Genomic DNA, 26,975 nt, shown 5'->3' on the forward strand with positions numbered 1-26,975 from the left:
GTTGACAAGTTTCATCTAACATCATTGAAATTTGTATATGCGTGTAGTGTTTTTTAAGCTGAGATATGGGCACCATGTAGATTCCATTTTTTGATATGATTGCACCACTTTTTATCCTAAATAATCACCCAGAAAATGATATTTTACTATATTAAACATCTGTATTGAGGTTAAACATTTTTGTCCATGTAGCTGAAAAGACTTGTGGTTCCTCTGATTTGTGGTATTACATTTATTTTCAGAAACTTGCTCAAGTTAGTTTAAAAGGGCTGTGTATGTGTAAGCAAAAACAATGCCTCTATAATGGAAAACCTTTTATATTGCCTGCAGTGCCATTTTCCTCTCCCTTCCACCCTGTTCCCCATTTCTCCCCTTCCTTTCCCTCTCTTTCTTAATAGTTTCTATCCTCAGGTACTGTCCCTCTCTTCAAATTGACAATCATCACTCCTCAAAAATAATTCATCTTTGCAAATTACTGTCCCTTCTTCAACCTCTCTTACTTCTGAAATTGTTGAATGTATTGTCTCCTTCCAAATTTGAGCCAATGTTTCCCAGAATTGCGTGTTCAAGTCCCTCCAACTAGGTTTGCACTCCTGCCACAGAATCAAAATGACTCTTATCAAAGTCACAAATGACAACCTCTATGACTTTGACTGTGGCGGCTGATTCCTCCTTCTTCTTCTCAACTTGTTTGCAGCCTTTGACACAGTTCACCACACTATCTTGCCTCCAGTTGTAGCCAGAAAATCACTTGCGATGGCCTCACTTCAGACTGCTGAATACTTACCTTTGGTGTCCCTAAAGAATCTATTGTTGGCTTCTTCCTATTTCTCATCTGCATGCTATCCCTCAACAACAATAATCGAAGACAGAGTTCTACTTCATCACCACCTCTCTTGATTACTTCACTGTCTCTAAATTGTCAGTACTAGTTGAGCAGACATTTTCTTCAACTAAATATTGAGAAGACTTAAACCATTGTCTTCTGCCCAGACACACACAAACACACTGTTCCATAACCACCAACTCTGTTTCCTCTTTGGCAACTTCCTAAGGTTGGAACAGACTCCTCACAACTTTGTTGTTGTATTGGACCCAAGGTGAGCTTCCGATCACTCATCCATGGCACCACTAAGCCTGCCTGTTTCCACCTCTGTGACATTGGCTGACTCTGGCCATGCCTCAGCTCATTTGTTTCTGGCATCCTCTCCATGTCTTTGTTGCCTCTAGATTTGAATATTCCAACACACTCCTGGTCAGCCTCCTATTTTCCACCTTCAATAAACTTGAGGTCATCCAATATTCTGCCTATGGCCTTACTCGCACTAAGTCTAGTAGAACTCCTGGTTAAGCAACAGCTTGATTTTAAAATTCTCATCCTTGTTTTCAAATCCTTCCATGGCCTTGCCCCTCCCTATCTCTGTCTGTCCTCCCCCAATTCTAGCCTCTTGGACATCCCACATTCCCAATTATAATGGCTGCACCATTGGTGACCAAACTGTCAGCTGTCTCAGCTCTAAACAGTGGAATTCCCTGCCCCTTCCCTCCTCTTTGATTCTCCTTGAAACCTCTTTGGTAAAGCTTTTTGTTCTCCATCCTAGCATCTCCTTCTGTGGCTCAATGTCAAGCTTTGATAATGCTTCTGTGAAGTGCCTTGGGACATGTTACTATATTAAAGGTTAGATATATGCTGGTAGTGCTGCTGCTGTTGGTCATGACTGCCTTCCTTTATCTCTAGTGCTTGCTTGCCTTCCTCCCTTCCAATTTCCCTTCAGCCCTACTCGTTCCTACATCCTGCATCTCTACTTCCTTCCATTTGTAGAAAAACCTCAACTGCTGTCATTTAAATTTAACTTTAAATATCACTGATTGCAATGAAAAAGAGTTTTCACAAGTATTGAGCCTTAACTGACTAAGCATTTTTATATTTGAATTTTCTGCCTTTGCACTTTTTAAAATAGACATTTTTAGTAAAGATTTATTTGTGCTCAAAGTTGTTATGGTTTTCATAGTCTTTAAGTTCACACAAATCACTGCATGGTAACACTCCATCATCAATAGGGAAGATAGGTGTCAGAAGTCAGACTTGACAAGAAAATAGCCCTTTTGAACAATTGGGTACTGTAAAGCCATGTAATGAAGCAACCCTAATTTAACTTCTAAATGATTCATAAACATCAAGAGAATTCTAGGGTTAAGTCACTGCCATTACTATCAACTTTTTTTAATAATAGAGGTCTTAATTTTTAATGAAAACCAGTAGAACTTATTGCCTACTTAGCCTGTATTGAGCTGTAGTGTTGTAGAAGCTGTTATTTAGATTAAATAGGATTAAAAATTAATGCAGAACTGAAATGTGTGTAGCAGCACATGGCATTGAATTGTGGTATTACTTGGTTATCAGTAGTTGAATCATCAAAAAACAAAGCAGTTTATTTTGTCTATGAAACACTTCAGAATCTAGTTCCTCCATCAATTATTCATCACGTCATCTACAAAATGGTACATTTAAATCTGGTTTCATGTTGGATGTTTCTACTTATATGATTTCAACCACTAACTCCATTGGTAATATTTAACAATATTTTGCCAATAGGATGCATTGAGAACTTGCCTACTTCTGATTGTAATATATGAAACTTGTGCTGCATTTGTGCTATAGTTTGGAGCTGGGAAAACTCAGAACAATTAAGAGTTAGTTCTCGTAATGTAGTATAGCCATCGTGGCTTCGTTCTGAAGTAACCAGTACCAAAATAAAGAAAGCCAACTAACACTATATTGTCCTGTACCCATGTATAGTATGATGTCACATCCATTTCTTTTAAGGAGAACTGAACTCTTCATATAATATGCAATGCGGCACTGCTTCCATTGCTTTGTTGCACACTGCAGGTTGGAATAATTCTTGTTAATTTATAAAATATCTTTCGTTGAACTATTGTGACGATTCCAAGCTTTTTTTAAAAGCAAGATGCTTGGGTTGTCGTCAGGATTGAAACAAAATCAACAAGTTGCTGGTAACAGAAACTAGTATAAGAGGGTATTTTCTCTTTCCAGCCAAGTATCACAGAATCACCAGATACTGACCATTTTTAAAAAAAGAATGATTGTTGTTTTTCATGGAAGTCCAGCAGAAAAATTTGAGGCAGTCTCTTGCATAATATTTTTATGGCTGATCTGATTGTGGCCTTAATTCCATTCCCTGTCTGCCCTCCATAATCCTTGACTCCCTTGTCAATCAAAAATCTGCCTTAACTCAGCCTTGAATATATTCAGTGACCCAACCTCCACTGTTCCCTCGGAAGAGAATGCCAAAGACTAATTATCCCCTGAGAGAAGAAGTTCCTCCTCGTTTTTCTCTTAAATGAGAGACCCCTTATTTTCAAATTTTGGCCCCCACTTCTAGATTGCCTCCACGAAAGGAAACATCCTCCTTAACATCTATCCTGTCAAGTCCAATCAGCATCTTATATTTTTCAGTAAGATCAACTCTCATTCTTCTAAATTCCAATGAATATAAGCCCAATCTGCTCAACCTTTCCTTATACAACACCCTCTTCATACCAGGAGTCAATCTAATGAGCCTATTCGAACTGCCTTCAAAGCAAGTATATTCCTCCTTAAGTAAGGAGATTAAAATTGTACACACTACTCTAGGTGCGGTCTCACCAATGTCCTGCATAGCTGGAGCAAGATTTCACTGCCTTCATACTCCATCCCCCTCAATGTAGACCAGTTCTATTTGTTCTATTTGCCGCCTTAATTACTTGCTGTACCTGAATGCTAACCTTTTGTGATTAATGTACAGATGGTCCCGAGGTTGCAGATTTTGAGACACTGAGTCTGTGCCGGATTTCAGGCTGAGCAGGGTCGGGTGGGGTTATGAGTCGCTTGGAGCGCAGGAAAAGACCAATGTGCAAAACTAACCAGTGCAGCACCTAGCTGGACAAGCTGTTCCGCTCATTTATTAAGAATTAAAATTCACGCACGGCAGCTTATAAAAATGTTCGGCTTTTGGACATCTCCGGTTTTCGGATAGCCGGATTTGAGACACTGTACCTGTATAAGGCTACCCAGATCTCTCTGTACTGCAGCATTCTGCAGTCTCGCTCCATTTAAATAATAATCTGCTTTTTTACTTTTCCACTTGAGCAAGAAAACCTCACATTTTCCCACACTATATACCATCTGCCAAATATTTGCTGACTTAATTGACCTATCTGCACCCCTTTGCAGACTCATTGTATCCTCCTCACAACTTGCTTCCCTATCAATCTTTGTACTTTGTATCATCAAATTTGGCTACAATACAGTCAGTCCCTTCATCCAAGTTACTAATATAGGCAATAAATATTTGAGGCCCAAGTGTAAAGGATGTGAGTCCCTTTATGCACTGTCACTTGGGTTCGGAGTCGCATTCTGGATTAACAGGAGTGAGTGACAATGCCAAGTATTGTGTTAAAACAACAATTTTACTGAATATTGAAATATAAATTATAAGAATAGTAATATAACAATTATAATTTAAAAAATAAAAAGAAAGATAACTACTGAAAAGAGAAAGCACTTTATATATAAAAAGAAAGGAGGAAAGACAACTCTACTTAGATATTATACGTAGTCTATATTAGACATATATACTATATTAGAAATGTTAACCCCAAATTGGTCTTTTCATGACGTCTCCCCAAAAAGATAACCTCAAATTAGTCTGCTCCACGACAGGAACCTAATTTGGTAAAATTCCCCTTGGTCCATACATTACTAGTCTCCAAATAACCTTACAACGGGTGAGCACTATGTTCAGTCACTCCGTCCCTGGCCCTTCCTCCTGCAGTCTCCGGTGGTTGACTATTTCACTCTGGCTGCAGCCCTGAGTCCTGGCAGCAGCGCCCCTTTAAGCCAAATTTCTGGTTCTATTCTAGCCTTTTTAGGCCTGGTTCAGACATTCTCAAAACAAGTCTCAGTCCTTATCAATTCTCCTCACAGGCACTGCAAGGCCATGCAGACTTCGCAATGCCCAAGTTGCTTACGCACCTTTTGATGGTGTCTCCCCATATGCCATCCATCAAGTGTTATGTCCATCAATCAAACTCTATCTCCTGATGACCACGCTAGTTGACCAACCAATGTAAGGCCATTCACGTCCTGGCTTGTAGTCCAAGGGTTGTTGGGTTCAATATAGTAAGAACAGTTCCTCTTTTTAAAACAATGGGGGGAAAAAATACAACTTTCTTTTTAGCGGCAGTGCACATACATATGCTGTTCAGTCAAAACAGCAACTGTGAATATCCTTGGGGAAAAACAGCAAGAAAAATCCTTGGGGAAAAAGTCCAAATCTGCAGCTAACAATATACCTGATTATATAGTTGATCAATAATCAAAGCACAATCACATCTAGGTTTAAATCAATGCCTACAAAGTAAGATTCAATACAAAATAACTTTAAATATTCAATATAGGCTTAAAAGAAAGAGCAAAGCAGAAATAAAATGCAAAAATACAAAGTTGCAAAAATTAATGGCTGCAGGCCTACAACCTTCCCCCTTTAAAATACAAATTGCAACAGTGTTTTACGATCAAAATAATTTTTGTAATTTATCCAACTGGAATGATTTTTTTACATCCTACTGGGGTTTTGAAACTTGTAGAGGTCGTAGCTCGAGTTCAGTTACTCAGGCTGTTGTTGATGCATTTTATTTACACATTGCTGTATATAGCATCTAATTAGCTGAAACAGAATTATCAGTAATTGAACAAGGACCAATACATGTGATATAATCCTAATTCACGGATGAATATTCACATTCGTGCCCCAATTCCATAAATCCTCCCACCTTGTGGTAATTTTGACATATCACTTTTTTTATTAGTATACTCATTGGGTGAAATTTTACACGCGATACCTTTTAAATGTCTGAGATGATGAATTCTCTTCAGCTTTGCCCAAACTTTAGATTAAGTTCCAATTATTTCAAAACCACTTAACACTTTGAGACATTTCTCACCCAAGATTAATCAAACTCAGTATCTGTTGTTTCAAAATTTGAATTTACACGATGAAACATTAAAACTACCCCTTTCTCACGTGTGTGAATTTGTATCTGGATTAAAATTCCCACACATTGCTCAACATCTATTCAAGTTGTGATTATTGGCCAGAAATCACAACTCGAACCTTATAACTTAAAACATTTAGCTTATTTAATTAAATTTTCCTCATTGTGAGTTCAAAGTGTTGAGACTCTTATGCAAAATTACAATCAAGGGAAGAAAACACAGTAAAGCTCACACACATATAGATTTCTTATTACACATTGCACTTTTCATTCTCCATTCGTATGACATTTGTATAAACAACTTAAAACTGAAGTCAAAACAACAAAATAGCACATACTTTTAATTTAAAAAATGGAATAACTTATGTCAGTGATCTTGATTCTTCTTTTTTCAAATAAAACTGCAATTCCAAACTAAAAAAGATAAATTTTCACATTTGCAAAACATATTCAAACGAAACTTCAAGCAGCAGGGTGGGTGGGGGATAGATGGTATCTTCGTGGTTTTCACCTAGAAGACCAAATGAATTGATAAAAGCTCACAATCCCTCTGTCCCCGAGTGTCATTGCTCACTAACCCATCCACCTGGGGTACCCTTCTCTTTCTCCATCTCTCTCTCGTGCCCCCTCTCTCTCTCTCTCGCGCTCTCTCTCTCATGCCCCCTCTCTCTCTTGCGCTCTCTCTCTCTCTGTTGCCCGCCCCCCTCTGTCTCTCTCTCTCTCGCCCGCCCCCTCTGTCTGTCTGTCACTCTCTCTCTCTCTCTCTCTCTCGCGCGCCCCCTCTGTCTGTCTCTCTCTTGTGCCCCCTTCCTCTCTCTCTCTCTCTTTCTCTCTCTCTCTCACGTGCCCCCTCTGTCTGTCTCTCTCACGTGCCCCCTCTGTCTGTCTCTGTCACGTGCCCCCTCTGTCTGTCTCTCTCACGTGCCCCCTCTGTCTGTCTCTCTCACGTGCCCTCTCTGTCTGTCTCTCTCACGTGCCCCCTCTGTCTGTCTCTCTCACGTGCCCCCTCTGTCTGTCTCTCTCACGTGCCCCCTCTGTCTGTCTCTCTCACGTGCCCTCTCTGTCTGTCTCTCTCACGTGCCCCCTCTGTCTGTCTCTCTCACGTGCCCCCTCTGTCTGTCTCTCTCACGTGCCCCCTCTGTCTGTCTCTCTCACGTGCCCCCTCTGTCTGTCTCTCTCACGGGCCCCCTCTGTCTGTCTCTCTCACGGGCCCCCTCTGTCTGTCTCTCTCACGGGCCCCCTCTGTCTGTCTCTCTCACGTGCCCCCTCTGTCTGTCTCTCTCACGTGCCCCCTCTGTCTGTCTCTCTCTCGCCCGCCCCCTCTGTCTGTCTCTCTGTCGCCCGCCCCCTCTGTCTGTCTCTCTCTCGCCCGCCCCCTCTGTCTGTCTGTCTCTCGCCCGCCCCCTCTGTCTGTCTCTCTGTCGCCCGCCCCCTCTGTCTGTCTCTCTCTCGCCCGCCCCCTCTGTCTGTCTCTCTCTCGCACGCCCCCTCTGTCTGTCTCTCTTTCCCTCTCGCACGCCCCCTCTGTCTGTCTCTCTTTCCCTCTCGCACGCCCCCTCTGTCTGTCTCTCTTTCCCTCTCGCACGCCCCCTCTGTCTGTCTCTCTTTCCCTCTCGCACGCCCCCTCTGTCTGTCTCTCTCTCGCGAACCCCCCTCTTGCGTGCTCTCGCGAACCTCCCTCTCGTGCGCTCTCTCTCTCGGGAACCTCTCTCTCTCTCTCTTGCGCGCGCTCTCTCTCTCTAGCCCCCCTCTCTCTCTCGCAAATCCCCCTCTTTCTCTCTCGCATGCGCTCTCTCTCTAGCCCCCTCTTTCTCTCTCTTGCGAACCCCCCTTCCTCTCTCTCGCGTGTGCTGTCTGTCTCTGTCTCTCTCTTGCGAACCCCCCCCTCTTGCGAACCTCTCTCTCGTGGACCTTTCTCTCTCTCTCGCGAACCCCCCTCTCTCGCTCTCTCTCTCGCGAACTCCCCTCTCTCGCTTTCTCTCCCGCGAACCCCCCTCCCTCAGCCGAATCAGCTGTGTGTCCGCCGACCTGTCAACGGCCAATTGAGGCCATTTAAAAAGTAATTAGACTAGTTAGTGGACCTGCCCAGCCAACCTTAAGGTTGGCGGGCAGGCCGGGAGTGCTGGTGGGCTTCAGAAAAAGCACGAAGCCTCGTCTACGGGCGGGATGAGGTTTCACGTAGGTTTTTAAAAATTTATTAAAAGTTTACTTAAAAGTGATGGACATGTCCCAACTCATGTGACAGTGTCACATGAGGGGGCATGTCAGGGAAATTCCATTTCTTTAATTCCATTTCTCTACATGCACCATTTTTAAATTTGGCTCCGATCTCCCTGAGGCAGCACTTAGCCTAGGGAGATGAATGCGCTCTTTCACATGCATGCGCGAAAGAGCGCAGTCCCGGCATAGCGCTTCCTGGCGGACGTCACGCTGGGCAGGCCCTAATTGGCTTGCCCACGTAAAATGGCACGCCCCCACCGATTGGGGACGCCGATCGGAGGTGCGCCCACTCCTGAACTCAACCCCCCCACCCCGCCCCCCGGTGGGCGGGAAATTCTTCCCTATGTCATTACAGATTACCAGGTCTGAAATAGCTTATGTTCTGGAATCAACCAGGGAACATTATTCTAAGGAACTGTGCTGTATGAACTCATGCTCTTAGCTACCTCTGCCAATTTGCTTCGTCCAATCTATATGAAGATTAAAGTCTCCCATGATTATTGCAATACCTTTCTTACAAGCTGCGCTGTAATGATTCTGTGATTTTCACTCTGTCCTGTAGCAGAGCTTTTAATTTTGCTGGTGAACTCGTATGTTTATATGTTCTGTGCCTACCTGTCACGCTCTGCTTATAATTACCTGCATTTCTACCCTGCATTGTTGCCATGTTCTTCCTCTAACTTTCTAAATGTAATGTCACGTGAACACCCACCCCCTGTCTGCAGCCCTAGTTACATGATTCACTAGTTCCAGTGCCATTCAGGTGAAGGCTGTTCCATTAATGGTGGGATGTGAAATGGTGTGCCCCAGCAATCTGTGCTGTAGCCTCTGCTTTTTACAATATATATTAATGTTTTGGGTGAAGGAATTGAGAGTTGTGCACCCAAGCTTGGAGATGGCACTAAGTTTGGAAACACAGCAAATTGTGTATATGAGAGTAGGAAGTTACAAAGCGATGTAGACAGACTAAGTGACTGGCAAAACTATGGCAAATGGAATTCAGTGTAATGTCATCTACTTTGGATCCGAGAAAGACAAAGTGGAATATTTTCTTAGTGCTGAGCTTGGGAACTGTGGAGGGGCGGAAGATTTGAGTTTTTTTGTACAGATAAGTTAAAGCTACAAAAGGTATCGAGTATTAATCACTTTCTTGGACCTTTTGTACAGTACAATATGTGTACCAAATTTTACATATTATGTTAGCATAGTGCGTTATTTTGAAGGACATCTTTGAAAATTGGTGCAAGGGCAACATTTATGTGAATCAATTAATTTATTTGAAACTAGATAAAACGGCTATCTTTGTACTTATTATTTTCTCTTGTTTAAGCTGTACCTATATTGGAGGATAGCAGGAGTTATTGCAAAGGGCAAAATAGAAAAACGGCAATCTGGAACTCGAGTCATTAAGCCTATAACACTTAAAGTAGGGAAATATATAAGCATTTAGCAACATAATTACCTGAAAAGGCAATAATAGTTAATATTATTTTAGTAGCAACAGGCCGTGTCTCACATTTATTGGAATTCTTTGAATATGTCTAAAGCTTGAGCATCTTTGAGAAAGCAGCTGTCAAAGCTTTTCGTCTTGCACTCATCAGGACAGATTTGCAAGAATACCAATTGTAAAGGGAACTACAATTTATACTGCATGAGAAGAGATTGCTGATTGGTTAGCAAGTGGATTCTGATAGAGGTATTGCCAGCTGTTGTTTGCAACAGGCAATGTACTGGCTGTACCCAACCAGCCCCTGCTTGCAAAGCTCAAAATATAGCATCCAACGTTAGATGTGATTCTGCAATTGGACAGCACTTGCTAAACAATCCTGATTGTGCTAAGAATGACAGTGACAACCAATTTAAGATTATCAGTTGGGCTCGCAGTGTGGCTTATATATGCTAGAAGCTACATATATTCACACACAGGATCCTGCCCTTTGCAGACAGAAGGAGCATGTCCACCCATTGATTCTTCAACTAAACAAAAACTTGGGAGAGAGCGATTTCCTGCTTCTTTCCCCAGGGCAATGTCTTGTACGACCTTTCTGGTTTGAATTTAAATAATAAGCTTCGCAGTTAACTGTTCTCTGGTGCATTCTCCATGGCAAAGCCTCTACCAATCAGAGTCCACTTGTTAACCAATCAGCACACTCTTCTCATGCAGTGTAATTGTTCCCTTTACAATTGGTATTTTTGCGAACCTGTCCTGATGAGTACAAGACGAAAAGCTTTGACGGCATATCTCTCTTTTTTTAACAATACTGAAGTTATGTCCATAATTACTCGGCACAGGCTACCCATTGGATGTAGTATCCTTGGAATTGAATAAAGCTCCATTTCGAGGCTTCTGAAGATGATCAGGTCTTATGGTAATGGGGGTAAATTAACTAGCTGGATTGAAAACTGAGCTGGAAAAATATGTTGAACCTCACATTGTGATACTGCATTAGATGTGTGAACAGAGTATTCCCCCATCCTCGTGCTTTACTCTCAAAAACATACAAATAAACAATTAACTCATTTAGTACTTTATTCACTTTGAATCTTGATTTGTTCTAGGAACAGGGCCTTATATCTCAGCTTACTGTGTACTTTTTCTAAATTTTAAAAATAATGAATGACACATAATGGAAAAAATGTTCTTGAATGGCTTAATACTTTGAGGTAATACAATACACCTGCAGCAAGCACCAAACTTTATCTTTATTGATTTAATATTAAGTGACCATGCCTCTTAATCACGTGTTAACATATGCTTAAATTCTACAGATTGCAACACTGCTACCATTTCTAACAATCAAATGGTTTGGTTTGTGATAGTTACATTATATATATATATATATATATATATATGTATATATTTGCTAAATGCTTTTTCCCATACATCCAAAATAAACAGGACTTCTGGCATCTCCCCAGTCTGCACCAGGTATCTTGGAGACTAAGAGCATTGAAAAAACGGGTAACACTGCAAGTAGAGAAAACAGCACAGTGGACTTCAGCAAGGTAATAATTTAGACATAGTGTCAAAAATAGAGGCACTGAATGATTTTTCATACTTAAGAATTTCTATATTATTCCATGAAGCTATTTTAACTCTGAGTTTAACCTCATCCAAGATGACCTATTCCCTTATATATAAATATCTCAGTTCACTACAGTGTTTGCGATTGTTTCATAATCCTTGTAATTGTGTAGGGTCAATTATCAGTTTATTGGTATGGCAAACCCCTGTCCATTATTGAGTAATCAATCAAGTTGAATTGACAGCGGCATCTTTGGACACTTACTGATGGAGGAAATTATAGTTCTTGGACCTTCCAACTCTCCAGTTTCCTTATTAATATCTAGAAGGGTCACTGGAATCACAAGTGGCCAGATCTGCCATGGCAACCCCTTGGGACTTCTAATTAACAATATGTCTTGTATGCAGGCAGGCATAGAGGCTGTGGTAATGAGCCTGCTGGCATCCAGATAGATTTTCACATTGAATGTGTAAAGCGTAACGTGAAAATGTTTAGTCTACAGGTGTTAACCATAGATGCAGCTTCTGCTGGTGTAATATGTCAGCAGCAGTTTTCAATGCTGCTGGAACCACCCACTTTTAAAAGGAAATTAATGCATTCAAGACCTCAGAGAAAAGCACAACAGTCTATATATAGGGCAAAACAAAAACAGAATTACCTGGAAAAACTCAGCAGGTCTGGCAGCATCGGCAGAGAAGAAAAGAGTTGACGTTTCGAGTCCTCATGACCCTTCAACAGAACTAAAATTAGGAGAGGGGTGAAATATAAGCTGGTTTAAGGTTGGGGGGGGGTGGGGTGCGGGGAGAGAAGTGGGGGGGTGGGGGAGGTGGTGCAGGGTGGTTGTAGGGACAAGCAAGCAGTGATAGGAGCAGATAATCAAAAGATGTCACAGACAAAGGAACAAAGAGGTGTTAAAGGTGGTGATATTATCTAAGAGAATGTGCTAATTAAGAATGGATGGCAGGACACTCGAGGCACAGCTCTAGTGGGGGTGGGGTGGAAAGACTGACAGGGCATTACAGGTATAGATTTAAAAATAATGGAAATAGGTGGGAAAAGAAAAATCTATATAAATTATTGGAAAAAACAAAAGGGAGGGGGAAGAAACGGAAAGAGGGTGGGGATGGAGGAGGGAGTTCAAGATCTAAAGTTGTTGAATTCAATATTCAGCCCGGAAGGCTGTAAAGTGCCTAGTCGGAAGATGAGGTGCTGTTCCTCCAGTTTGCGCTGGGCTTCACTGGAACAATGCAGCAAGCCAAGGACAGACATGTGGGCAAGAGAGCAGGGTGGAGTGTTAAAATGGCAAGCGACAGGGAGGTTTGGGTCTTTCTTGCGGACAGATCGCAGGTGTTCTGCAAAGCGGTCGCCCAGTTTACGTTTGGTCTTTCCAATGTAGAGGAGACCGCATGATCCATTCTTAATTAGCACATTCTCTTAGATAATATCACCACCTTTAACACCTCTTTGTTCCTTTGTCTGTGACATCTTTTGATTATCTGCTCCTATCACTGCTTGCTTGTCCCTACAACCACACCCCCCCCACCCCCACCCCCACCCCCACCCAACCAACTTCTCTTCCCCCCCCCCCCACCAACCACCTTAAACCAGCTTATATTTCACCCCTCTCCTAATTTTACTCAGTTCTGTTGAAGGGTCATGAAGACTTGAAACGTCAACTCTTCTCCGCCGATGCTGCCAGACCTGCTGAGTTTTTCCAGATAATTCTGTTTTTGTTTTGGATTTCCAGCATCCGCAGTAGTTTTATGTATAAAAAGGGCACTAGGTTTCACAGAATTTCACAATTGTTAGAGCACAGGAAGGCATTTGGCCTGTTATGTTTGTGCTGGTTCTCCGTAGGAGCAGTTTAATGTCCTCCCTGTTGTCCTGCATATTCTTCTTTTTCAGATAACAATTCAATTCTGCCTCGAATGCCTCAGTTGAACCTGTCCTCACCACACCCGCAAGCAGTGCATTCCAAATCCTAACCTCTCGTTGTGCAAAAAAAATTTTCCTCATGTCTCCAATGCTTCTTTTGCCAATTACCTTAACTCTGTGCCCTCTGGTTCTTGGTCCTTCCACCAATAGGAATGGCTTTTCCCTAACTACTCTGTTCAGACTCCTCATGATTTTGAATACCTCTATCAAATCTCTCAACCTTCTTCAAGGCGAAGAGTCACAACTTTTTCAGTCTGTGTACATAACTGAAGTTCAGCATCCCTGGAACATTTCTTGTGAATCTTTTTGCACTTCCTCTAATCCTTCAAAGTGAGGCACTCAGAACTGAACGCTACTCCAATTGAGGCTGATCTAGTGTTCTATACAAGTTTAGCATAAATTCTTGATTTTTATACTCTATGCCTCTATTAATAAAGCCTAGGATGTTGTATGCTTTATTAACTCCTCTCTCAACTTGTCCAGTCATCTTCAATAACTTATACACATATACACTCAGGACTCTCTGATCCTGCACCCCTTTTAGAATTGCAACCATTCTTGTCTCTTCACGCTCTTTCTGCCAAAATTAATCACTTCAGACTTTTCTGCTTTAAATTTCATCTGCCACTTGTTCATCCATTCCACCAACCTATCTATGCCCTTTTGTTCTACATAATCCTCCTCACAGTTTACAATGCTTCCAAGTTTCGTGTCATCTGCAAATTTTGAAATTGTGCACTGTATACCAAGATCTAGGTAATAATACAAAGCAGGTAGAGCAAGGATCCCAACACCATTACAAACCTTCCTCCAGTCTGAAAAATACCCATTAACCACTACTCTGTTTCCTATCACTCAGCCAATTTCGTATCCATGCTGCCACTGTCCCTATCAGGAGAGACTTTGAATTGAACGCCTTTTTGTTATTAAGAAAAAGAATGTGGTCCAAAATGCTAAGAGGCTCATAATGTGAATGCTGGTGCATAGTTTAAAAGTAATACGTCTTATCTCTGAAACCAGATTCGAAATTTTCCTCTGAATTTACTTAGCAAGCAAAAAAAAAATCACTGATTTAATTGAACTGAAAATCTAACCAAGATCAATTAGCCTTTAATTGACCATTTGTTCTAAAGGGGCCCCCAGGTTATGCAAAGTTACTCCACAGCAGCACAATAATACATCGTACTTTACAATGTATAATACTCCTGCACTTAAGACAGAGTATCTTCCGATTTACTGCTGGCAGCATTATGGGCCATATTGCTTGCACCTGTCTTTATTTCTTTGACTCTGGTTCTAGCACATTTGCTTATAATTTGGGTCATGATCAAGTAACAATGTCACAAATATTGGGAAACTTAGGCAGTTCAGAGCACATAGTGGTATAAAGGAACCTGTCCACTTTTCTTTATGAATGAAAGGAAAATCAGGTGGGTTCATTTTAATGGCATTGGCTGAGGTAAAAATGGTTAAATTCTTTGCGAAATACCATTGTTCATGTTGAATTGGGATCATGTAGCTCATGAACTTTAACCAGCCAGTCAGATAATGCTGATGAGATTTTAAAGTTTGTTCATTTGATCATCTTTAGAGAGGGGACCATTGAGAAAATTTTAGCGTCTGCTTTTCAGATATTAACTGAATTTTTTTGTTCGGATTCTACAGAATATTTTGAGTGAATCATTTCTTAAATACATGAAAAATAATATGCAGCAACTTGTTGAGATACTTTTCATTAATTAGTTGAATAGAATTCATGTAAATTTAAATTAAATCACAGCATGCAGACCATACAGCTACTCTTGCGTAGCTTTACCTTTCTGCTGTGGCACATTTGCAAGATTTGGACAATGCTTGTTACTTTGGGTCACACTTAAACCATGAATTTTTATTCACTGCTTGGGTTTACAAACCAAAAGTAAACTGCCCTGTGGTAAAATTGTTTACTTAATCACTGGAATTATGTTTACTTTGTCAGTATGTTTTACTACTTTCCCCAGAGTTGGCTCAAATTTTAATATTTAAATTTTGAAACTTTTTTTAAGCTATAGTTAGGTCATGTGATTTGTTTGCTTTCTTGTAAGTAATTTAGGTTACAGTTTGAAGCAGGTGTATTTGTGCCTGCATCTCTATTATGACCTTTTTCTTGTTTTCCCCTTTTTGCTTTTTCCTCGTTGACCTCGTTTTTTTTTTTAAATGTGCCTTCCTTGACTCCTGGTTGGACTGGAGTCTGAGTCCTGGCACTGTAGTTGTGTCACGCTTGGTATGAGACTCAGGAGGTCGACAGTAAGTTTTTAGTTCTTTGGCTTCTGATGTGTGCTACTGTTGTGTACGTTGTTTTTGTTTTTGTGCGTGTTGCATCTTCAGTTTTGCGTGGTGATGGTTATACATCAGCATGAGCATATATGCAGCAGTTGTTAGTTTAGCTGTGTTCAATTAACATGAATTTTAGTTGAAAATTGGATTTGAAACAGTTAAGCAATATTTGTTGATTTTGATATTTAGAATTTGAACTGAAAATTTTTAAAAACATTTTGTCTTAATGCAGTTCATGGTGCAATTTTACATGGAATTTTATATATATTTAAAGATATTAGTATTACATGACATTTAATTTCTAAAAATGGATTTTATCTTTAAAATAATATACAATATCACAGACTTGAACCTCTAAGGTGCCCAGTTTTTGGGTTAGACACCCAATTTGCACCATTCCAGATTTTATACTTAATTGAAGTTAAATCAGCACTTTGCTCCTACATGCAGTATCAATTACAATGAAAATTCATTTCCAGAAGGTTAAGGATTAGTATATCTCCCTGAATTGCAATGTGCACAACAAAAGCATAGGAATTGAAATTAATTTAGATTAGCATTAGTATTGTGCTGTTTCTCATGTTGGGGGAAGTAATCAGTTGTTAGTGTGCTGCCAAAATATTTTTGAGCTGCTTAAAATCTTGTCCCATCCCATCCACGTTGTTTGTAGGTGGACATGAACTTCATGAGGAAGATTCCACCTGGTGCTGAGGCTTCCAACGTCTTAGTGGGAGAGGTGAACTTCCTTGAGAGACCCATCATAGCCTTTGTTCGTCTGTCTCCTGCTATTCTTCTTACAGGACTTACAGAAGTTCCTATACCAACCAGGTGAAACTGACATCAAAGATGACCTTTATTTTATCAGAAGTATACTATAGCTGTGATTTACTCCTGGTAAAATTGTTCCTTTTTTGCAACATAAAATAGTTCCGCAGTCGTTCACTGTCTAGAAATGAAATAGCAGTTGTGTGTGCATTTTTATAGTTCATGGAATGTGAGTTGGTCATCTCTAATTGGCTTTGGGAGGATGGTGATGATGAACCTGTTCCTGGGACTGTTGAAGTCCATGAGGTACCTCTTTGGTACCATGACAGTGACGTGGCTTGCTCAACTCCATTTTGTATTTGTGTTGGTAGAGATGATGATAAGGAAAATTGATAAAATCAGAAAACTAAATATCTATCAGTCCAGTCCAGATGGAAAACTAAATAAAAATATGGAAGGAGCTTTGTACATGGCAGCTATGATTTTTTTCTAAGTGGGATAAATTCAGTCTAGTTTTTTTACATGAGCATTCTGGAATATGCAGGCAGTATAGTAATGGTACCTTCGCGCACACATGTCTTTGACCCTTAAACTTACACTGTTTAACACAGCAATCCTGTGATGCGTATAACGTTCCCAGAAGGCCAAGTTCAACCAACAGCTTGAATCAAGTAGATTGGGACTGTAACTCTGCCATAAAATGTATTGCCCTTGTGACCAAATGTCTCTTATTGTTGGGGAATGTGGAATTGAAGAGTTCAGGCCTGACCGTACTTTGGCACCTGAACTGGTTCAGGCTCTTAGTGGAAAACTATCTTTGACCAAAATATCTTTTGACCAAGCAACAAAATGGTGGGAATCTAAACTACTGTGATAAACAAAGGCCTCACTCACCATTATTTAATCATTATTTTGCAGTGGCTTTATTGGTGGTTTGAATTTTGCTTGTTAGCACTCCTGTGAAGCTCCTTGGGATGTTTTACTATGTTAAAGACACCCGATAAATGCAAGTTATTATTAGACCCATAACATCCTTTACACTGGCTCACCATGAATACCTTGAACTGTGATGGTGTTTGGCTAAGTGGGATTTCACCCTGAGATAAACTAGCACATATTCAAAACTGCATAGATTCTGATGCAAGTGACAGGACAAATTGTCATTTTCTTGTTCTTTTGCTACTTGCCGTTATCCACAAAATCTGTACAGCAAAATTGGTAGCTCTAATTTCTCTGGATGGTGAATTAATACTGTTGGATACAGTTTGGATCCTGCACTGTGGAACATTCCCCCCTCCCCGTATGGGGTTGTGCATCAGATTACCTAGTTTGATAGTTTGATTGCTTTTGAGAGTCAAACCGGTTATGTATGACATCCTTGGTGACTGTGGTGCGCTATGCCCCTTAACAACCTTTGACATTGAAACCTAGATTTGCGGCACAGAAAGAGACCATTTAGCTCATTATGTTCATACTGGATATCCATGTCATCCTCCTCCAATGCCTTATGACTTTATCCAGCTCGGTGGGGTCCCTTTCTTCTGTGTAGTGTAGTGTAGTGGTTATCACGTTCATTTGACATGCAGAAGGTACCCACACTTGATTCCGTTTTTCCTTCTCTGATTGTAGTCCTAGTCCCCAGTAATAGCCTTTTTTATTGCTTTCCACCATGACCTTAGAATTCCCCAGCAATCCTTGAGGCCCCTCCTAATACTCATCAACATGCCGCTGTTTGTTGAGATTATCTGCAGAATGGGGTCATCTTACACATGTACACCAATGACATACAACTCACTTCTCCAGCCCCCTTGACCCCTCCACTGTCTCTGTCTGGCAGCTTGACAACTACCTAATCTTGGATGAGCTGCATATTTCCATTGTTGGGAAGACTGAAGCCATAGGGTGGGATTTTCTGGCTCTGATTGCTGCAGGGATTGTCCGGTCCTGCCGAAAGTCAGTGGACTTCTGGTTCGGTCACCAAATCTTTCGCTGCGGTCATGCCACGTCGGGGCTGGAAAATTCCAGCCATTGTCTTTGGCCTGTACAATTGGCTGGGTATCCTCACCATAGATTGCAACACCTGTCCGGTCCATTGGCATAGGTTGAAATAGACTATTTGCAGTCTGTGTCCTATTTATCCGTAAGCTGAACTTGAGCAGCATGTTCTCTTAAGAGTTCTGCTTCCTGTCATCTCATATGTTGTCTGTCTCTGGTGCTGCCGCAATCTGACTGCTAAAATTCTCTTCCATGCCTTTGCCACCTCCGGACTTGACTATTGCAATGCCCTATGGTCTAGCATTCCAAGCTGCACCCTCTATAAGCTTCGGCTCATCCAAAACTTTGCTGCCAGTATCTTATCCAACTCACTTATCACCACTGTTCTTATTAATGTACAGTTATTTTTGTTCAAAGGTAATTGGCTGGGCTTTCTTTTGCTCAAAATGGTCGTTATGCACCACTTTTGTGACACAAATGTTAACTGCAATTTGTTAATCTAGGCTGGATATTATTGACATACTGCTATAGGCTGACATGGGCTGCTTAGTCATCAGAGGAGCTGTGAATGGAGCTGAACACTGAATTATCAGCCCCAGTGCTGGCCTTATGAGAGGGAAAGATCATTGAAACAGCTGAAGTTGGTTTGTCTGAGGACCCATTTCTGTGGAGTTCCTGCAGTGGCGACTGGCCTATAACTATCTCAACCATTTTCATTTGTGTTGGGAATGTCTCTAGAAATGAGGGATTTCACTTTCCTAAATCCATCAACACCTTGCTTCATCGCTTAAATGAAAAGTTTTCGCAATATGCTTTTCATTTGCTGCATGAGTTGTTTTGTTGTCATGAAGATATTAATGTATATAATATTATAGGAAATTATTTAAAATTGGATTTGTAGTTGGGCCTGTGTCTGTGAGTGTGTGTGTCTTAATTGGATTAAAGCCGGCAAGTCTGGTTGCTTTGATGTATAGTAGTTTTGAGATGTTAATCAGTAAGGTGGAGGGTACATTTGTATGTTGAATAAACCATTCAAAGACGGGATGAAATCTTGCACCTAGCTAGGAGACACTGAGCAATACGTTTATATTATTAATAAAATTGGTACTATGAAAGGGGTTTTATTGTTAAAAGAGGTGAAGTTCAAAGAGCTTGGTGATACAATGAAAATTTACATTGAAAGGGAAGGCTAGGTATATACAGAAAAGAGTTTTGTGTGTGCAAGTCAGGCATGCCGCCTGTAAGCCTACAACCGTGGGAAGGAACCAAATTGAAAGAAACCTCATTTTGAATTCGTAAGATAAAATGTGCTTTGCTTGGTGTCTGTTTAAAGTCTATGGGTTATTGTTGCCTTGGTGAAGATTTACTTAGGAGTGATTAATTTGCGGATTTGTTTATAAGTTATTATGGTAGTTATTTGTAGACATGTTTATGTGTTTAATTCCTTGTTAAATTAATAAGTGTTTAATTTATATAAAAACCTCTGGAGGCTTGGTGGTTTCATTTCTGAATTCAGAGCTGCATCTCAAACATACCAGTTGAAAATATAGAAACATAGAAACTAGGAGCAGGAGTAGGCCATTCAGCTCTTCGAGCCTGCTCCGCTATTCATTATGATCATGGCTGATCATCCAACTCAATAGCCTGCTCTGGCTTTCTCCCCATACCCTTTGATCCCATTCGTCCCCAAGAGCTATATCTAACTCCTTCTTGAAAACATACAATGTTTTGGTCTCAACTACTTTCTGTGGTAACGAATTCCACAGGCTCACCACTCTCTGTGGGTGGAGAAAATTCTCCTCATCTCAGTCCTAAATGGTCTACCCCATATCCTCAGGCTGTGACCCCTGGTTCTGGACGCCCCCACCATTGGGAACATCCTGCATCTACCCTGTCTAGTCCTGTTAGAATTTTATAGGTTTCTATGAGATCCCCCCTCATTCTTCTGAACTCCAGTGAATGTAATCCTAATCGACTCAATCTCTCCTCATATGTCAGTCCCACCATCCCAGGAATCAGTCAGGTAAACCTTCGCTGCACTCCCTCTATTGCAAGTACATCCTTCCTCAGATAAGGAGGTCAAAACTGTACACAATATTCCAGGTGTGGTCTCACCAAGGCCCTGTACAATTGCAGCAAGACATCCCTGTTCCTGTACTCGAATCCTCTGGCTATGAATGCCAACATGCCATTTGCCTTCTTTACCATCTGCTGCACCTGCATGCTTACCTTCAGCGACTGGTGTACAAGGACACCCAGGTCTTGTTGCACATTCCCCTCTCTCAATTTATAGTGATTCAGATAATAATCTGCCTTCCTGTTTTTGCTACCAAAATGGATAACCTCACATTTATTCACATTAGACTGTATCTGCCATGCATTTGCCCACTCACTCAGCTTGTCCAAATCACACTGAAACATCTCTGCATCCTCCTCACAGCTCACCCTCCCACCCAGCTTTGTGTCATCTGCAAATTTGGAGATATTACATTTAATTCCCTCTTCAAAATTATTAATATATATTGTGAATAACTGGGGTCCCAGCACCGATCCCTGCAGTACCCCACTAGTCACTGCCTGCCATTCGGAAAAAGACCCGTTTATTCCTACTCTTTGTTCCTGTCTGCCAACTGGTTTTCTATCCATCTCAATACACTACCCCCAATTCCATGCGCTTTAATTTTACATGCCAATCTCTTGTGGGACTTTGTCGAAAGCCTTCTGAAAGTCCAAATAAACCACATCCACTGGCTCCCCCTCATCAACTCTACTAGTTATGTAGGTTATGACAGTTGGTTAAAGTTTCCCTCTGGGATTTTAAATAACTCAGCCTTTACCAACTGCTGTGTCCTAACATTGTTTACTCAATTAATATTTTTGTCATGTTTTGCAAAATGTGTTATGTGTAAAATGGATATCGTAGGTGATTCTGTGCTCCCAGGTTGTGAAATTCTGGTCTGGGAGTGCAGTATCAGTCTTATTGATCCAAAAAAGAGCATCTTGTGACAAGTCTGAATTGTGGGGTTAGTGTATACATGAAGAATGAATTCTATCCTTAGTGTTGAGTAGTAATTGCTAACTGCAAGAAGAATGCAATAATAGGAAAACTGCAAGGAGAAACAAACAATTTATTAACATTTAGAGTGATACCTAGAAAACTGATGTTTTATTTTCTAATGTACATTTTCCTTCCGTTTAGATTTTTGTTTCTTATGTTGGGACCATCTGGCAAAGCACAGCAATACCATGAAATTGGTAGATCAATAGCTACCCTAATGACAGATGAGGCAAGTTGACTTTTTCCTCAAGGTGGTCTACTGGAGAATGACATTAGAGCCCTGTACAGGGCTGTAATTAATTTTAAACCAAACATTGACGATGAGACCTTTTTCATTTGGTTACTCTTGATCTAAACTAACCCTCAATCCACGAAATAAATGTTTGTACAAACTCACACTTATTAAATCTGCTTGTTAATTTAGAAACTTTTAGTAAATTGTATTGGAAATAACCTGTTTTATAGTTATTGTACTTCACTGTTTTGGAGCCAAGTGAAGTCTGCTGAACTGCATGTTAACTTTCAGAAACTTTAATTGTTAGAATCGCTGTGACTGACTTTTAAACTGCAGTTATTGTAAGAATGTAGCCATGCTTCCTTGCTGGATCCTCTCATAAAACAGGAGTGGCTAATAAATATGTTTGTATGTGTGTACATTAAGGTTTTCCATGATGTTGCTTACAAAGCAAAAGATCGTACAGACCTGCTGGCAGGAATAGATGAGTTTTTAGATCAAGTTACTGTTCTCCCACCAGGAGAGTGGGATCCTTCAATACGAATTGAACCGCCAAAAAATGTTCCTTCACAGGTAAGGATCTTCTTTGCAGCCTAACGAAATGAGAATTTAATTTTTAGCATAATACTTTTGAAAACTTCAACTAAAATGAGTTCTTAAGTTACTTTTAAGAAGTGTGTTAATACAACAGTCAGATGTTAAAACTTCAGTTGTGTTTTTTGTTAAACCATTATTTGTTTACAAGTTGATGTAAAGATAATTCCTAGGTGCTCCCTGCACTGTGTTTGAATACAGACTAGAAAGAATCCAAATAACAAGAGAAATGCAAATGCTCAATTCCGAATAAGAACAGAAAATGCTGGAAGTACTCAGTAGGTCAGTCAGCATCTGTAAAGAGGAAAGGCCTCTTATATTGTTTTGAATGTAAACCCTTCAAACAGGATGTTGTCTGATTAGGGATACTTAACCAAAACTTCACAACAGGTTAGTTAGTGCCAAATGGCATGTTATTTCCAGATAAATACCAGGTTGAAACCTTGATCAGTGCTGAATTAGTTGAACTTGATTAGAATGGTGTTGGCCGCACTGCAATTTGTCTCAGTGCTCCGGTGGTTCAGAGTAAAAGGTTTAACCAGCACTCGTGTTTCTGATAGCAATCAGCGACTCCTGCCTGATAGGATATCTGGTGAGTAAGGGACTAAACTTAGCTGTGAGCTCTCCAATTGTTAGTACCCTGTTATTCTTCTCTCCCACATATAAAGAACAGCTATTTGGCCATAGGTATATAGGGAGAAAATTTAACATTTCTATATATTCCAAAAGTGACAAGAGCATGCATTGATTTGGGGTGTGGTCCCTCAAATTTTTACATCTAAAATGGTGTATCCTAGTTAATTTTTGCACAGTTGATAACTTAAGAAAATAAATTATATTTAGATTCATCCATATTCAGCAAACCAGTTTCAAGAGTAACCTGAACAGCCAATCTCCCCATCAAAAATACTTTCCTCTATATGCTTTTTATTGACTCTATTTTCCTTGCCTTCTCTCAACCATCTGTTCAGAGGCTGTTCTTATGATCCTGTTAAGGACCGTTAAAGTTTAAAGAAGAAATCCAAGCACTCAGCAATTAAGCAACAAAACAAGACCACAAGATTTCCTGTTTTTAAACGATAATAAACTTTAATGTATATCAAAAAGGATTGAACAAAGTTTGCACTATTAACTTAACCCTATGGCTTATAAAGACACCTGCTATAAATTCAGTTTGACTTTTTACTTCCTGCCCAGCCCCCAAGAGTTCCCTTATCTTATGAAATCTTGAAGGTTAATTTGTCCTTCTTGGGATCTTGCCAAAAGGCATGCAATAGCCCTCCGGAATTTACTTCAATTCTCCTTAGTATTCCAACTATTCCTCAAGGTACAAATTTCATGGGATCCTTCCATTAGCTTTTGCCTAAGTGGTACTCCACTTTTCCTTTAAAGACTTCACCACTGTGGACTTTTTACCTCAATGTATTGGCCTTGGGCACACACACACTGATTTTTCCCAATTTTTTCCTGGGGCTGATTGCTTTCTGCCACACGAGTAATCTCATGTAATTGGTGAGCAATGTAACTTAATTGTGATATTTTAATTAGCCTACTTTCTTCAGTTCTTTACATCTGGTCACTTGAAAGTACACGAGCACAGTGCATGATAATCTTTTTCTAACATCCTTCCAGTTCATGACCTCGTGGGCAGTTACGAATACTGGATTGTAGACTTTTTCTACCAGCCAGCAAATCATCCATCTGCTTTTCCCTCACAAAACCTAAACTGAACTGCTTGCATTTGTCAGCAAATGCACACTGATAAATTAAACAAAACCTTCTAACCAAGGTTTCACACAGAATCACTATCTCCATGGCAGCATCATATGCTTTGGGATGATTCAATAAAAACGCAAGAAAACTATTTTACCTTCAACACAGCTAAGACTCTGCAACCCAAATGAATAATTTCTATCTCTAATGGAGTATTACAGTCCCCTTTTCCAGAATTGCTAGCTTTTAATGATGGACACCCTGGCCTGAATTTTTCCGTCGGTGAGCAGGAGGCGGGGCCCGCTTGCCGACGTGAAAATGACACGGGATGACGTCGGGGGTAACCCCGGACGTCATCCTGCCCCATTTACGTCTTCAGGAAGGCGGCGGCACAGCGCGATCAGCTGTCTTCCTGCCGATTTGTCAATGGCTAATTGAGGCCATTGACAGGAATATTAAAACAGTTAAAGGACCTGCCCGTCCAACCTTAAGGTTGGTGGGCAGGCCAGGAGATTGGACGGGCTTCTGAAAAAACATGAAACCTCGCCCACTGGCGGGTTGAGGTTTCATGTAGGTTTTAAAAAAGTTTATTAAGGTTTTTGTGAAATTTATTAACATGTCCCATCTTGTGTGACATTGTCACATGAGGGGGACATGTTAATGACTTTTTTTATTTTTCTACTTGTAGAGTTTGAAAACCTTTCAGCGATCTCCCTGAGGCAGCACATAGCCTCAGGGAGATGTGCGCTCTTTCGCGTGCATGTGCATTAGAGCGCACTCTCGCATTTGGGGAATCCCCCCCCACCCCGCCCACACAGGAAACGCATAGCGCTTCCTGGCGGATGTCACGCTGGGCGGGCCTTAATTGTCCCGCCCACTTAAAATGGCGGCGGGGCCCACTTCTCCGGCGGGGATCGGCTCCCCGCCCGTTTGACAGACAAAAAATTCAGCCCCCTAGCTCTATCAAGACGTCCAGAAATGGGTCATCTATTGTTCAGTGTTTACGCTTTTAACTTTGACCTTGAAGATAATCATAGGTTAGTTTTTAAATATAACTAACTCCAAGTTTGTTTGAATTGCATTTCCTTCACGGTTGCTGATCAGTTTCTTGATCAAATATTCCTATTTTTCTACAGTTAAAACTTTAATTTCCTAAAGCTAGAAGTTATATTCTGAAACATATGAATTATGAATGAGATATTCACAACACTGTTCTCCTCGCTTCTTCAACCCTATCATTTCCTTTTCAAGTGTGATTAAAAGTTGTACTTGTGACTGACGTATTGACCATTCAGCTTTGGTGAACTGAACTTAAATCGATGAAACTTTTCAAATTTAATTTAGTAAATGAATCTTGAACTTTTAATTGTCAGACTAGAAGATATTTAATGAATCATTGAGTAAAGCTTATTTGCAAAATAATTGTTTTTTTTTCCTCTTACCTGTTATGTAAAGGAAAAACGGAAGTGTCCTCCTCCTCTTCCAAATGGTCCACCAATAACCAATGGAACCACAAATCATGAAGAGCATCACACTGGGCCAGAACTTGAGCGCACTGGAAGGTTTGTTTTACATGTATTTTTTCTTAGTGACTAATTCAGATTAATTTCGCGTGATTGCGCAATCAATTCTGTGGAGCTTTGAAGCCTTTTTTGGCTTCTTAATTTTCCGTGCTTTACATACTACTATCTTGAATATCTATGGCACAAGCTTTTGAGAGTTTTGGGAAAGGAGCAATCATAGTAAGATCTTGTAAATATAGGCTAAAAGAGAGAGCAATCATATTCCTGATGTTGCCTGTTACATATGCTTCCTTGTCCAGTTACTACTTTCCAGCAGTCCTTTCAAAAGTATTAATTTGAAGGTAAATAGCGTTTGGCATTGAAATAAATACATCTTATTGCCATATAAGTTAGTTTAATTGGCACAATTTTTAACTTCAGGGGCATAAAACTTGTGGTATCGGATCACCTCATTATACACACAACCTGATTTCGATGTAAGTGAACAGAAAGGAAAATTGGATGGGGTGTATGATAGGTGGCTAATTCAACACTGCCCATTTATGATTCACTAGATATACCTCGTGTAATTGTTGAGTAATGTCACTTGTGAGGTTTTAATTAGCCCGCTTTCTTCAGTTGAATCTGGTCACTAGAAACTACAAGAGCACAGTACATGATAATCTCCTTTTTCTAACTTCCTTCCAGTTCATGACCTTGTGGGCAATTACAAACATTAACCTAAGTTGTTACTGCTTATACAATTTGAGGCACTGTATTACATTGGTGAGTCACCCAGGGTCCCAATACCGAGTCATGGGGAACTCCACTACAAATCTTCCTCTGGCCCGAGAAATATCCATTAACTATTATTCACTGTTTCCTATTACTCAGCTAATCCTGTATCCATGTTGCTACTGTCCCTTTTATTCCATGAGCTCTAACTTTTCTCACAAGTCTGTTGTGCGGCACTGTATCAAATGCCCTTTGGAAGTCCATGTACACCACATCAACAGCATTACCATCATCGACCCTCTGTTACCTCTTCAATAAACTCCAGCAAGTTAGTTAAGCACTATTTTCCTGAAGAAATCCATGCTGGTTCTTCTAATCAACCTAGGCTTGTCCATGTGACTATTAATTCTATCCTGAATAATTGTTTCCAGAAGCTTCCCACCACTCAAGTTAAACTGACTGGTCTGTAATTGTTGGGCTTATCCTTACAACCTTTTTTGAATAAGGACGTAATGTTTGCAGTTCTCCACTCCCCTTACACCTACTCTCAGTACAGGGAAATCAAAGATTATGGTCAGTGCCCCTGCAAATTCCACTCTCACTTCCTTCAATACCCTTGGATGGGTCTCATCTGGTCCCAGTGCCTTGTCAACTTTAAGTACCGACGGTTTATCCAATACTACCTTTTTATCAATTTTGAACCCTTCTAGTGACAGAGTTTCCTTCTCTGTCACCATGACCTGGGTAGTATCTGCTTCCTTGGTAATGACAGATGCAAAGTATTAATTTAACACCTCTGCCATGCTCTCTGCCTCTATATG

The 26,975-nt window shown here is 40.6% G+C and overlaps 1 protein-coding gene across 5 annotated transcripts in view; it reads left to right on the plus strand.

Moving 5' to 3' along the window:
- Nucleotides 1–26,975, plus strand: part of LOC144678938 (sodium bicarbonate cotransporter 3-like) — a 233,759-nt gene that overhangs the window by 114,269 nt on the left and 92,515 nt on the right. For all 5 annotated transcript variants that reach the window (XM_078539052.1, XM_078539048.1, XM_078539049.1 and 2 more), the window contains 5 exons: nt 11,180–11,286; nt 16,228–16,385; nt 21,517–21,604; nt 22,037–22,183; nt 25,373–25,479. In XM_078539052.1, the coding sequence (XP_078395178.1) occupies nt 11,180–11,286; nt 16,228–16,385; nt 21,517–21,604; nt 22,037–22,183; nt 25,373–25,479 (607 nt within the window). The remainder of the gene's footprint in view (nt 1–11,179; nt 11,287–16,227; nt 16,386–21,516; nt 21,605–22,036; nt 22,184–25,372; nt 25,480–26,975) is intronic.

This window comes from Cetorhinus maximus, chromosome 3, assembly GCF_964194155.1.
Source record: "Cetorhinus maximus chromosome 3, sCetMax3.hap1.1, whole genome shotgun sequence".
NCBI lineage: Eukaryota > Metazoa > Chordata > Chondrichthyes > Lamniformes > Cetorhinidae > Cetorhinus > Cetorhinus maximus.